The sequence below is a fragment of the Alexandromys fortis genome, unplaced genomic scaffold (assembly GCF_014885135.2).
Source record: "Alexandromys fortis isolate MF-2015 unplaced genomic scaffold, M_Fortis_MF-2015_v1.1 scaffold_178, whole genome shotgun sequence".
Taxonomy (NCBI): Eukaryota; Metazoa; Chordata; class Mammalia; order Rodentia; family Cricetidae; genus Alexandromys; species Alexandromys fortis.
In genome coordinates this window covers 1,325,328-1,337,948 of record NW_026068054.1, presented here as the reverse complement: position 1 = coordinate 1,337,948, position 12,621 = coordinate 1,325,328, and the positions used below count along the sequence as shown (strand labels likewise).

The 12,621-nt window shown below is 42.6% G+C and overlaps 1 protein-coding gene across 4 annotated transcripts in view; it reads right to left on the bottom strand.

Moving 5' to 3' along the window:
* Positions 1 to 4,881: 4,881 nt before the first annotated feature.
* The window catches only part of Tent4b (terminal nucleotidyltransferase 4B), a 48,076-nt gene continuing 40,336 nt past the window's right edge, over positions 4,882 to 12,621 (bottom strand). For 3 of the 4 annotated variants that reach the window (XM_050119815.1, XM_050119816.1, XM_050119818.1), the window contains 3 exons: positions 12,429 to 12,616; positions 9,625 to 9,789; positions 4,882 to 7,463 (listed from right to left, as the gene is read on the bottom strand). In XM_050119815.1, coding sequence (XP_049975772.1) covers positions 7,287 to 7,463; positions 9,625 to 9,789; positions 12,429 to 12,616 — 530 coding nt within the window. In that variant the 3' untranslated portion in view covers positions 4,882 to 7,286. The remainder of the gene's footprint in view (positions 7,464 to 9,624; positions 9,790 to 12,428; positions 12,617 to 12,621) is intronic. The other variant, XM_050119817.1, reaches the window with a different exon arrangement.

Here is a 12,621-nt window from a genome sequence, read left to right as displayed (position 1 = left end):
AGCAGCCAGTACCATATACAGTAAGGACTAGCTCTGCACATGTGCAACAGCATGGGAGCTGTGGGTACTGTACAACCAACTCTAATAAAGAACCCCCCCCCAACAGACGTTGGTATGGGCAACTGTATAAAACTCAGCTTAGGCTGCACCCAGTATTAAAACTTAGCTCTGGGATGGCTAAGCAGGACTAGGGAGTCAATGGCTAATTGATACTTGATTTAATTAAATACTTACCTATTTTTCTTCACAATGGAACATACATATGCACAAATTCACTGTGTCTAGGTGGATGGCAGAATTGCCCTGTTAATAGGATGTTATTAGCTCATCCTATCGTTTAGATCAGCTGGGAAGCTAAACAGGATTCTAATTTTGCTTTCTCAGGAAGCACTCAAATGAGCAGAAGGATCTACTAGTAAAGTTGACTTCTCCCAGGTAGTCCACTGCTGAGCAACTTGGTGCCAATCAGCTTGGTTTTCTCACTGGGGTCTCAGCAGCCAAAGGGCTGCTGGGTCTTTTGCACGATCCTAATGGTTGATAACCCTCCCTCCCTCCAGCTGTACTGAGACTCAAACCTTGGGCCACCGGCATGCTAGAAAGTGATCCATCATTGAGTCACACCCACAACCCCCTTCCTCATTGTTCTGTCCAAACAGGCTGTGTCTTGTTCCACCAAAACCTACAGCAAAGTACTGCAATTCCTTACAGCATAAGTTTACCAAGCAAGGTAAGACTGGGCACGTTGGGGCATACCTTCGATCCCAGCACTTGGGGAGTGGGTTCCAGGCCAGCTGGGGCTACATAGTAAGATACTATCTCAAACAAAAAAACGGGCTACTATTTGCAAATAACCAAATTGTTCCAGCTTTGTGTTGGTTATGTGGGCAAGCATCGAAAACCCTTCATCGGAAACACTTTAAACAAGAAAAAGGAGTTTGACCATCACACTGTATGAGCAAGGAAATGTGCACTCTAAACAAGGCTGTATTTAGAATTTTCTGAAGTAGCTGATCAGGTTGTGCATAAATAGCTCATAGCGGCGGTTGTGAGGATAAATGAAAGCAGTCTTTATTCAACTGCAGACTGTGAATACGCCCCGTGGGACGGGCTGTGTTTGCATACAAGTGCAATTTATAAACTTTCAAGGTAAACAACGGACATCTTTGAAGACACTGTGAGCTTAAAAAAAAGAAGCTTCCAGCTGTGACATCCACTCAGTTTCCATCACTGGTGCCCAGTCACATGGCCTCAGGAAATGTCGAGATTTCATAAAGCATTTGTATCAAATCTCTTTCTGGTAATCTCCTTAGTGCCTCTGCAGCGGTAACTAGACAAGAATGGAGAGTTGAACACTCAGACCTCCAGCACCTCATGGGCATCTGCGTTGCTTAACACTGAAGGCAAAGCTAGCAGAGAAGAAAATAAACAGAAAGCTGGTTAGACACAAACCAACTTCACCAGACTTCTAAGCATCTGTCTATAGGATATGCTACCCGAGAAAAATGTTGATCCCAGTGCCCTTTCCCACTTATGTCCAGAAACAAGACTGGCCACTGCACATCCTTCCCCCTTTAACAATGCACACAGAAGCAACACTTCTTAGCAGTCAGTAAAATGTGGAGAGTCGCAGCATTGCTGGACTTTCAATGTCTTGAAAACTTCAGTGTAATGTAACCGAGGGAATCTTAAAAGCCAGAGGTGGACTGTAGAGATGGCTCAGAGGTTAAGAACACTGGCTGCTCTTCCAGAGGTCCTGAGTTCAATTCCCAGCAACCACATGGTGGCTCGCAGCCATCTATGGTGGGATGTGATGCCATCTTCTGGTATAAAATTGTACATGCACTCATATACATAAATAAATATATATAAAAAAGCCAGAGGCCAGGTTTAGAAACCAAGTTTCACAATCAACTGCTGCTACATGTAAGAGGGTAGATTGGGGCTGGAGAGATGGCACTGGCTGCTCTTGCAGAGGTCCTGAGTTCCATTTCCAGCAACCACATGGTGGCTCACAACCACTTGTAATGAGGTCTGGTGCCCTCCTCTGGTGTGTAGACACACATGCAGACAGAATACTATACATAATAAATAAATTTTTTAAAGACATAAAAAAATAAAAAGGTTGAACTGATTTGGTGGACCAAAGGACAGAAGTAGCGGAGTAGCGCAGTTTGCACTTTAAGAAAAAGGCTGACAACCCAGGATTGGGTACTGAATTCTAGGAGACAAGCTCTATAAGCCCCAGTGAGTACTAGCTACAGTATGCTTCTCTGGCCTTCCCACTCCTACCTCAGAGCAACTATTATGAGCCCCACCATCTCCACAGGAATTTTTATAACAAGGTCTTCCAGATTCTCTAACAGAGACCTTCTCCATGAAGCAGCAGAAACAGAGCCAAGGGAGTGACAGAAACTGAATGGAAATGTAAGTCTGGCTCAAAGTATAAAAACCCATTTCCTCTTTTAAAATAACTGAATGTAAAGATAAAACTACCAGCTACCCATAGACAAATCCACTGCAATCGCAAGCTCAGAAAATACCCCCCTGCTCTATCCCCCAAAGTCAAGGCCATAATTGAGCCTAACCAAGGCAGCCAGTTGCTGCCATCTCCTCTCTCTCTCTCTCTCTCTCTCTCTCTCTCTCTCTCTCTCTCTCTCTCTCTCTCTCTCTCACACACACACACACACACCTCGTTTAGACTAGGGATCACAGCAAACTCAGTAAGACAACACTTAACTGGATGTCAAGGCCAAACACACTCAAAACCAGTAAACCTCTGATTAGAGCGAACCAGGCAAGGAGTTAAATAACCAGGAGGTCTAAGCAGGCTTCCATGGAAACTGTGTCAGGCCTGAGCAGGGAGAAACACTGAAGGGCATCCTCGAGTGTGTGCTTCAGCATCTGCTCCAAGAACACTCTGACAAAAGGTTAGGAAACGACTCTGGAGCTCTTGAGGGTCACACAAGGCAAGATGGCGATACTCCCAAGGAAGCCTGCTCCCACTGTCTTCTCAGCGCTCCACTGGCTAGCTGCTACTTGACAGGCATTTCAAGAGTGACTGCAACATCTAACAAGCCTGCTCAAGCTTACTGCAGCTTTACAGAAGCCTTGGCTCGCAAGCTCCTCCCTGTGGATGTTGCTTTCTTATTACAAAGTGCTTCAGTAGTAGCCAGGCAGTGGTGGTGCAAGCCTTTCATCCCAGCACTGGGAGGCAGAGGCAGGAGGCCTGTGAGTTCAAGGCCAACCTGGTCTATAGAGTTCCATAATACTCAGAGCTACATAGAAAAACCCTGTCTCCAAAACCAAAACCAAAAGGACTGTTTCAAGCCTTACCCAGCACTTGAGAAGCAGAGACAGGCAGATCTTTGTGAGTTTGAGGCCAGCCTGATCAAAGCTGTCCCAAAACATGTCATGGACTTGGAGATCACCATGTTACTTCAGTATCTACCAGTGAAACCAGGGACATCTAATAGCTTATATTCTTAAAGTTAATTGTAGAAGAACCAATTGTCTATGAACATTCTTCGTTTCTGGGCAACACACAAAGACCAAATACACAGGATGAAAGAACTGGGCAGTTCAAAACAGCTCACCAACAAGTCCAGGACAATAACCCAGAACCAGAGCATGGTGGTAATCTCTAGACAGCATTCTTTCAGTATATCCCCACACATCTGGATGGATAGCCAATGAACACAGGCCACAGCAGCAGGGGCTCGCGCTGCTGCCCAGTTCCACCTTTCTTCTGAACTCTCTTGTCTCTCTCAAAGTCCCAAGCACTAGCCCAAAGATCACTGTACACAACCCCCACTCATCACACAGGACGGAATGGGAAGAAATCAAAGGAGACTGACAACTCCAGAGCAGAGTTCATTCAAGATGCCCTTCCCAAACAGAGCCACCCTACATCTTTAGTGCTAGTACCTGGGAGGCGGGGGCAGGAAGAGCTAGCGTTTAAGACCAGCTGGACTACAGCCTGTCTCAGCTAACCATAACGCACAACCATGAACCATGGGCATTATCCAGGAATATCTCTGGGATGAATCCAACAACCTAAATGTGAAGAGGCTCCTAATTTAAACCAAGGTTAAGATACCCTCAAGATGAACCAATATAATATATAATATGGTCAACTGCTTAAGACAAGAGAGAACACACATAAACCCAAAATCTAGGACTGGAAAAATGACTTAGCAGTGAAAAGAGGAGACCCATATTCAGTTCCTAGCACCCACATGGTGGCTCACTCTAGCTCCAGAGCATCATCCAACATGTTCTTCTGGTCTCTGTGTGCTCCTGAACTTACAGGGTGCACATAAATTCACGCAGGTACTCATATACATATAATCCTCTAGAAATATTTTTAAAGTTGAAGATCCTATAGATGAAAGCTAGATTTGAAAACTAAGTGTAGAATCTTCAAACAAAAGATGCTAAAGACCAGGGACCATCCTGGGCACATGTAACGCCAGTGAAAAAGGAACTTGCAGTATCAATTGACCCAAAGCACTGGGGTTCCCTGTGGATACCTCGCCACTCCCCNTGATGGACTGCCTGCCCGCTGGGAACCCCCCCCCCCCCCCCCCCCCCCCCCCGCCCCAAGCACGGCTACAGAATAGCATTTAAATGTTCCTTTTGACAGGCACTCAAATATGACCACCAGAGAAATGTCACTGCAGGGAGGCAGTATTTGTAAAATTTACTCCTAAGAATGTCAAAGGATGCCACTAACAATCCATGGGCATGGAAGGACCAACCAGAATGATTAAGATACATTTTTGAGATTGCTACAAACGCTTCATCAAAAGTATTCAAATTCAAGAGACAAATGGGAATATCAAATGCAAAGATAAAATGAACAAAACAAATGAGCAGGCAAACTGAAAGTTCTTGAAAGTATTTTACTTCAGATTGAAAAATGAACAGCTTCCATGCTGTTCATTCCAGATACACAGTATTCACGAATACAATGCTGGCCATCTGAGGAAATGTATACACACCTCAATTCTCCTTCATGCTTTTTCTTTTAGAAAGATACTGTTTACCAAAAAGAAACGTCAGCAGTACAGGAAAAACTATTTTCCCAATAAATTTACGAAAACCTAAGATTCCCAATGGAATCAAGATTATCTTCCCGCTACCACCACCTTAATATAATCACATGCTTATTGGACACTAATATTCCCACCCTAAGAGTACATTTACTTTCAACAATGAGGGTGACTCTTTAAAAAAACTTCAGTGTGGTAAATGTAACACAGATCTCTGCAGGTGTTAAGTGTCTGAAATAGGCAGCTAATACTGGATTTAATATTATTTTATAAATAATTGTTCCCTTAGCAGTAAACATAAGTCTACACATTCACAAGCCCTACAAAATAAATACTGTGATTATGCACACAATATGTTATGACAAACTAGTTTCCAAACAACAAAACTTCAACATCTTGATAAAAATTCTGATCAGAATAAAATGTGACTCTAAAATTTAAAACAGTCAAAATGATATCACATTTAAAATCCTCCACAGTTTACAATGTACTGTGAGTTTCCAGTTGTGGAACATATTTTCCCATTGTAAATTAAAATATGAACATATTGAAAATTGTTAATTTCAGCAATGACACCAGTTTTGGTCTTACTTTATAGCATTATTCTTGTTACAGAAAGTTGCACTAAGTGTCCATTAATGGTCTGATTGGTCTTCAGTATTTCATAAGTATATATAAAAGAAATCTCTAAAAGCCAACAGTACTTCACACATACACATATAAAGGAATCTCATCTCGGAAATGGCCATACTGAACAGAGCCACACACACACTGATGCTAGACATGAGGGCTTTCACCTCCAAAAACCACTTTGATGACGAGTGCATATAATCCATTATGTTAAATATCCCACCAGTCTCAGACTCAGCAGGCAATGAGTAACAGGAGTATAGTTTGCACTCACAGCTGACCACAGCCAAAAGTTACAGGATGATTAAAACAAGCCAGTGTTTACAAAGTTTAATTAAAGACAGCAATTCCATTAACAGAGAGGAGAAAGAATGGGATGACAGAAGTATTTGGTCTTAATAAGGCAATACAAAAATCGATCCATTATCAAAGACCATTTAATTTTTAAAGATCGACAATACCAAAAGCATAAAGTGGAGTATAAGAAAATAGTTTTTTTATAAGTGTGATTTAATTAAAGCTGTTTACAGTTACTCTCTCCCACAATAGTAAGCATGAACTTAAAAAGAATGAGAGATGACACCACAAGCACATAGCACACAGGGTCAGAGGAGCCAGCATGCGAGGTCTGTGGACAGGAACAGCCCAGGCCCAGAGTGCCTTTTGTTTCCTATGAGGAAGAGGAGGGGGGGAAAGAGACTGCGAAGGAAACAAATACACAGTCCTGCTGCTGCCCAGCGCCCAAGAAGACAGCAGCACTGTAGAGGACAGCTGAGCTGATTCTCAGAGATGACTAGAGGATGTTCAGTGTATACACAAAGTACACAGTACATTTTTCTCTTTTTTACAAAATAAAATAAACATCATTTGCCACCATAAACCTTTTCTTTAGAGAGGAAAGAATTTCGCAGCAGGTCACACGGGTTCAATGAAGTCATTTCAATGCAGAGGAAAACAAACCAAAGAACAGAGCTAATCACTTCCCTGCATGTGAGTTAGAATGACAATTCAGATTATTCTTCAAACTAATCCTGAGAAAAAAATCTGTTTACAATTCAAACAGTAATGTTATGTAAAAAGTATTAACAAATCCACTATTACAAATATCAATTTCCTATATGGTCTTCTATATATACACACAATAAAATGGCAAATATATGCAAAATTATTTTTAAAAAAACATGCACAAATCACTTTCCCTCTTGGAGTCTGACTTCCTATGAGATGCTCTTGTTGGCCTTCCCACCCATTTCCTTGAAACTGCTTTTTGTTCCGATCACCCTCCCCACACTGAGTCCTAGTCCCTATAACTCTGCATAAAGCCAATGAGAAATATATTTATTTTACATTCAAGCTTTAAATCTTAAAATGACCCTGTTGTAGCACATGACTTATCAAATAAGCAGCCTTTTTCCCCCTTTTGCTTGCTTTTTGTTTTTGCGGTTGTCAATCTTCATGATCCATTCCGTGGCGAGCTGGGAAAAAACGCAGTTGCTAAATCAACGTCTGAACAGTGTGAGGCTCCTGCCGTCCCAGGAGTCCCTGTGCGACTGTCCTGAGCACGAGATCATTGCACACAGAAGACAGTCCGTCGCACAGCGCCGACTATCTACAAAGGTCTGAGAGGGGCGCGTCCCTCTTGTGTTTCCTCTTTTTGCCATGGTAATACTGAGTATTGGATTTGCCTTGATGCTGTTTGCTCGTCATCAAGGAACCATGGCTTGTTTGGGCTGTACCTTGAAATCCTTTGCTGGAAGAGCGGAAGAGCCTTGCTGATCCATGCTGCAGAAGAAGAAAGCAGTGAGAAATGCAGCAGCTTTCCACGGGCAAACCTGAATTCAGGGGCATGCACACCACCTACCACAGATCCTTCCACCCCCACCTTGTGTAGCCGATACGAGACAGCCTCCCTATGATCCTGGCTGTGTGCAGAACAGCCAGCCTGCTGACCTTGAACTCTCAGAGAGGGGCCTGCCTCTACCTCCCAAGTGCTGGGATTAAAGGGGTGTGCCAGCACTTTCAGCTACCACAGACTCTTTAAGGGGCTGGAAACGGAGGTGAGCTCTCTGAAGAACAGACCCCTGACTTCTCTTCCCGACAGCATGCATACAACATGAAAGCTTGCTATAGCACTCACACCACTACCACAATAGGTTGTCAGACCCAGTTTACAGGCAGGTCAGGGGCAGTGGCTGGCTGCTCCTTCCTGTTCTGTTCCCAGTGTCAGCCCCTGTGATTTTCTAATGACCTTCTCTTGGTCAGTCCTGTCACTATTCCTCACATGCATTTGGTGCCCATATACTAAGGCTGTGGAGTGGACTGGGTAAGTCAAATCAAAATGATGGGTGACAGTCATCTCTACCATCAAGAGGCCTTTTCTCAGGGGCCTCAATACATTTGAGGATGAAGAGAGAACTTATGCCAGAAACCAGTATCAAAAACTTCTTTCTGTTGGGCAGTGGTGGCACACGCCTTTAATACCAGCACTCAGGAGACAGAGGCAGGTAGCTCTGTGAGTTCAAGGACAGCCTGGTCTACAAGAACTAGTTCTGGGACAGGCCCCAAAACTACAGAGAAACCCTGTCACAAACAAACAAAAAATGTTTCTTCCCTTTGCCTGATTCATTACTTATGGCTAATTAAACATACTATTAGGCAACACAAATAGTTAACAGAGTATCTCTGTGGCCTGTGTAAGTCAAAGCTAATGTTAACCAACTAAACCTGTCTCCCAGCTACCTGATGATCGGCATAAGCAACAAGTATCAGATATGAACAAAGGACACACTATTTCTAGGGATGCTGTAGACATTCCAAGCCAGTGTACTCCAAGCACAGCCATACGGGCCATTCACCAGCCTGCTCTATTCAGCTACCTCAGCCCACTGTAATTTTTTTATGCTTAATCTGTAAGGGGGGGGGGGGGTTTGGCTGGCACCAAGATCTTAAAAGACCATGGTAGCCACTGTTCACATGTAAGAAATTCTAACGATATGACATGTGCTTTAACATTTTGTAATAATTAACATAATATTCATTAGAAATTTAAAAAACATACTATTTTTGTTATCATTTTATAGATAAGGTAGGTATAGAACTAAATCCATCCTGCAGATGAGACAAGCAATACAGAAGGGTTAAATGAAATGTTCAAGGCCATAGTCCCCATAGCCTTAAGCAGGAATTTAAAACTTAGGACAATCAAAAACCTGAAGGCATGCTATCCTGCATCATTATGATTTCAGCTTTTTCCAGTTGTGTTTCATTACTTATTTTTCTTAAGGCAGAATTAAATTTTAATTAATTAGGATAAGTTTATGTGGTTTTATATTCATATAAACACAACTGCTATCTGAGCTGTCCGCGTCTATCAGGATATGCTAACAAGTGTTGATAAGTTAGACCTGTGAAATAGCAGTGTTTAGTAAAGGCATGGGAATGTGTGAGTCTGTTGGAGCTTCTAGACACATAGAGAAACAATGTAGTTTATTAACTACAGCAAGAATGGATAGGATTGGTGTAGGAAGTCCTTCTGTATTTGGTTGCTTTCACTGGTTAATAAAGAAACTGCTTTGGGCCTGGTGATAGGGCAGATAGGGTTGGCGGGGAGGCAGAACTGAATTCTGGGAGGAAGAAAGCAGAGTCAGAGAGCCACCATGCTAAATCTTTCCCGGTAAACCACAACCTCGTGGTGAATAGATTAATAAAAATGGGTCAAATCAAGATGTGAGAGTTAGCCAATAGGAGGCTAGAGCTAATGACCAAGCAGTGTTTTAATTAATACAGTTTCTGTGTGATTATTCCAGGTGTAAGCTAGCCAGGTGGCCTGAACAAGGGACCCTGCTCCTTGCAACATAGGATATTCCTCCCTGTTATAAATAATGCTAAGAGACTAACTATCTGGTACTGAACACTAACAATGATGAACACAAATTCTGCTCACCTGTGATTTGTTGGTGCTGTTGGGTGTGTTAGTGGTTTGGGTGCTCTGCACTTTTCCAGCTGCCTGTGAGACCTCCAAGGAGACATCCTGTGAGCCTATCCGGCTGCCAGTGGGTGGACGGCAGAGCAGTTGTTTGGGGGTTTTGCATGGCGTTGCATCAGAATCCTAATACAAGTTACATGGATTATATAAAGCAATATATTAGTGATTTTCATATTCAGTACTCAGAAAGGCAGTTAAGTACCATCTAGTATAAACAGACACATCTGGGAACTAAGGAGGCTTTCCTTCAAATGCTGTGTGTGGGAAGGTATGTGCATCCAAGCATTGACAGAGACCGAGGATGATGACTTTTGATCTCTTCCTCTATCTCTTTCCACTTTGTAAGACAGAGTCTCTCGCTGCATCAGAAGCTTGTCTCTGATGCTACAGCTGCAGCCACACACAGTCATGCCTGGTTTTAAGTGGATGCTGGGTACTCCAACTAAGACCCTCTAGCTTACACAGCAAGCACTTTCTCACAGTTATGTCCCCAGTCCCTTCTCCAATTTGAAGTGACCTATTTACCATGGCTCACTCACTGACCACAATTGTGAAGGGTCTACTTCCATCCTAGTTGACATGAGCTTTTATTTATGTGATCAAATTACAGAACCATGGAGGACCACAACAAAGAGGGAGGGGCTTAGGACCCAGGCATGGCCCAGGATCTTCAATCAGACACAAAATAACAAGTTTCGCTGTTGCTGGTTTTTTGTTGTTGCTGTTGTTTTTAAAGATAGGGTTTCTCTGTGTGGCTCTGGCTGTCCTGGAACTTGCTTTGTAGACCAGGCTGGTCTCAAACTCAAGAGATCTGCCTGCCTTTGCCTCTCGAGTGCGGGGATTAAAGGCGTGCGCCACCATGCCTGGTAGAAGACGACAAGTTTAAGGGGCTCAATCTGAGAGTCTAAGATGATAAGGCTTGTCTAAGTCCCACCTAGCCTCTTGGCTTCCTTACGCTGGCACCCTCTCTGACATGTCAGTTAGAGCTCAGTCCCTTAATTCTCTCTTCTGAAGGTAGTCTTCGACCTGACTTCTGTACCCTGCTGTAGGCTATCTAGTGTAACACCCACTCCCCTCTCAAAGGACCATTCCAAAATCCACAGACAAAGGGAGATCCTGCACATGAATGTCCATTACACCATAATGATATGCTACCATCCATCAATGTGAAATTGTATCTTTTGTATTTTTTCTTTGAGACATGGTCTAATTAGCCCAGGCTGGCAGCCTCAAACTCAATATGCACTGTAGGGTGTCTTTTAATTCCTGCCCCGCCTTTCCCCTCCCTAGTACTGGGATTATAGGCTTGCACCCCCAATGCAGTGCTGGGGACTGAACCCAGGAGCATGCGAGGCAATCACTATGCCTCCAAGATCCTACAGACTTTCGCAATCAAAGAAAAGGCAAACCTACCTTAAATTTTAATTAAGTCGACTCAAAATTTTCTTTGATTAAAAAAATTAACATAAGATGTAACTCACCACAATTCAGACAGAAAGTGGATTAGAGGTTAGGGGAGAGGCCACTTAAATAACATAAGCATTTCTTTTTATTTTTGGTTTGAATTTTTGAGATGGTGTCTCTCTACATAGCACTGACTAACTTCAAATTCACAAAATTCTGCCTGCTCTGCCTCCCGAGTGTTGGTGTGCCTGTGCCACCACATATGGCTTGAAATATCTTTGAATTAAGACTGAAAACAGATGTATAACACCAAATACATTAAAAACGACTAAACTATACTTTAAAAAATATTTTTATTTATGCATATGTATGTTTCTGTGTATGCAGTGTGTGTGTGTGTGTGTCCAGAGAGGCCAGAAGAGGACCCTGACCCCTGGGAGCTGGAGTTACAGACAGTTGTGAGCTGCTTGACACTGTTGCTTGGAACCCTGAAATGTACTTATTAAATGGTGAACTTTCTGATTTGCAAATTTTATCAATTAAAAATTCAATTAGGAAGCACAAAAACAAGTAAAAATAAACACAAGTTTAAGAAAGTCAAAGATCGGTGGTGGGGGTGGCAGTGGCGACACACGCCTTTAATTCTAGCACTTAGGACATGGAGGCAGGCAGATCTCTAGGTTCGAAGCCAGGCTCGTATACACAGTGAGTTCAAAGATAGCCAGGCTACACAAAGAAATCCTGTTTCAGAAGATTTAAAAAAAAAAAAAAAAAAAAAAAAAACACCAAAAAACAAAGAAAGTGAAAGAGCAAAAAAGAATGTTTTATGCTGCGCAGTGTGAAACCCTGTCTCAACAAACAAAAGCCTTACAAATATTATATACTGTGTGATCACATTTCTATGAACTACATGTAAAAAGTATACTGTTAGAAAATCTTTAAATAAGGATGTCCTCTGGGGGTGAGACTGGGGACTGCTAGTGATGAAGCATCTCCTGGACTGATTGGGATATTATCTTATCGTATTTCTGGGTAACATTGAGTATGGGTGATAAAACTTAGAATTTGAGTAGGATTCCCTTTAAAACAGACATAAAGAATAACCAGATAATCTAGATCCAGTTCATGATGAGCACTGCTGAGGCTCGGGTGAAGATAACAATACCTCCTATCTTCTCTAAAAGTGATCAAGGAACAAAGGGTTAGCAAGCAAGTAATGTTAACGGATCATGTAACGGTTAAAGATGTCACTATATTTACAAGAGTAAAAGCTACTGAAATTTCTGTTGGGAAAGGACGCTAACCCTACAGAGAGCAGGCAAGGCATCCAAGCGTGGGGCCACGTGTGTCGTACTTACCACGTCACTAGAGCTGGACTGCGTGGCAGAGGAGGAGGACACTGGACCTGATGAAGAGTTTGAAGAGTGTTTACTAAGAGACTCCGAGGCTTTACTTCTACATTTTCCAAGGGCTTCATTTTCTTCAGACAGATTATTATTACACTTATCTAATTGCTGAGTATCTACTATCAAGGGAACACCATTTCCTGAA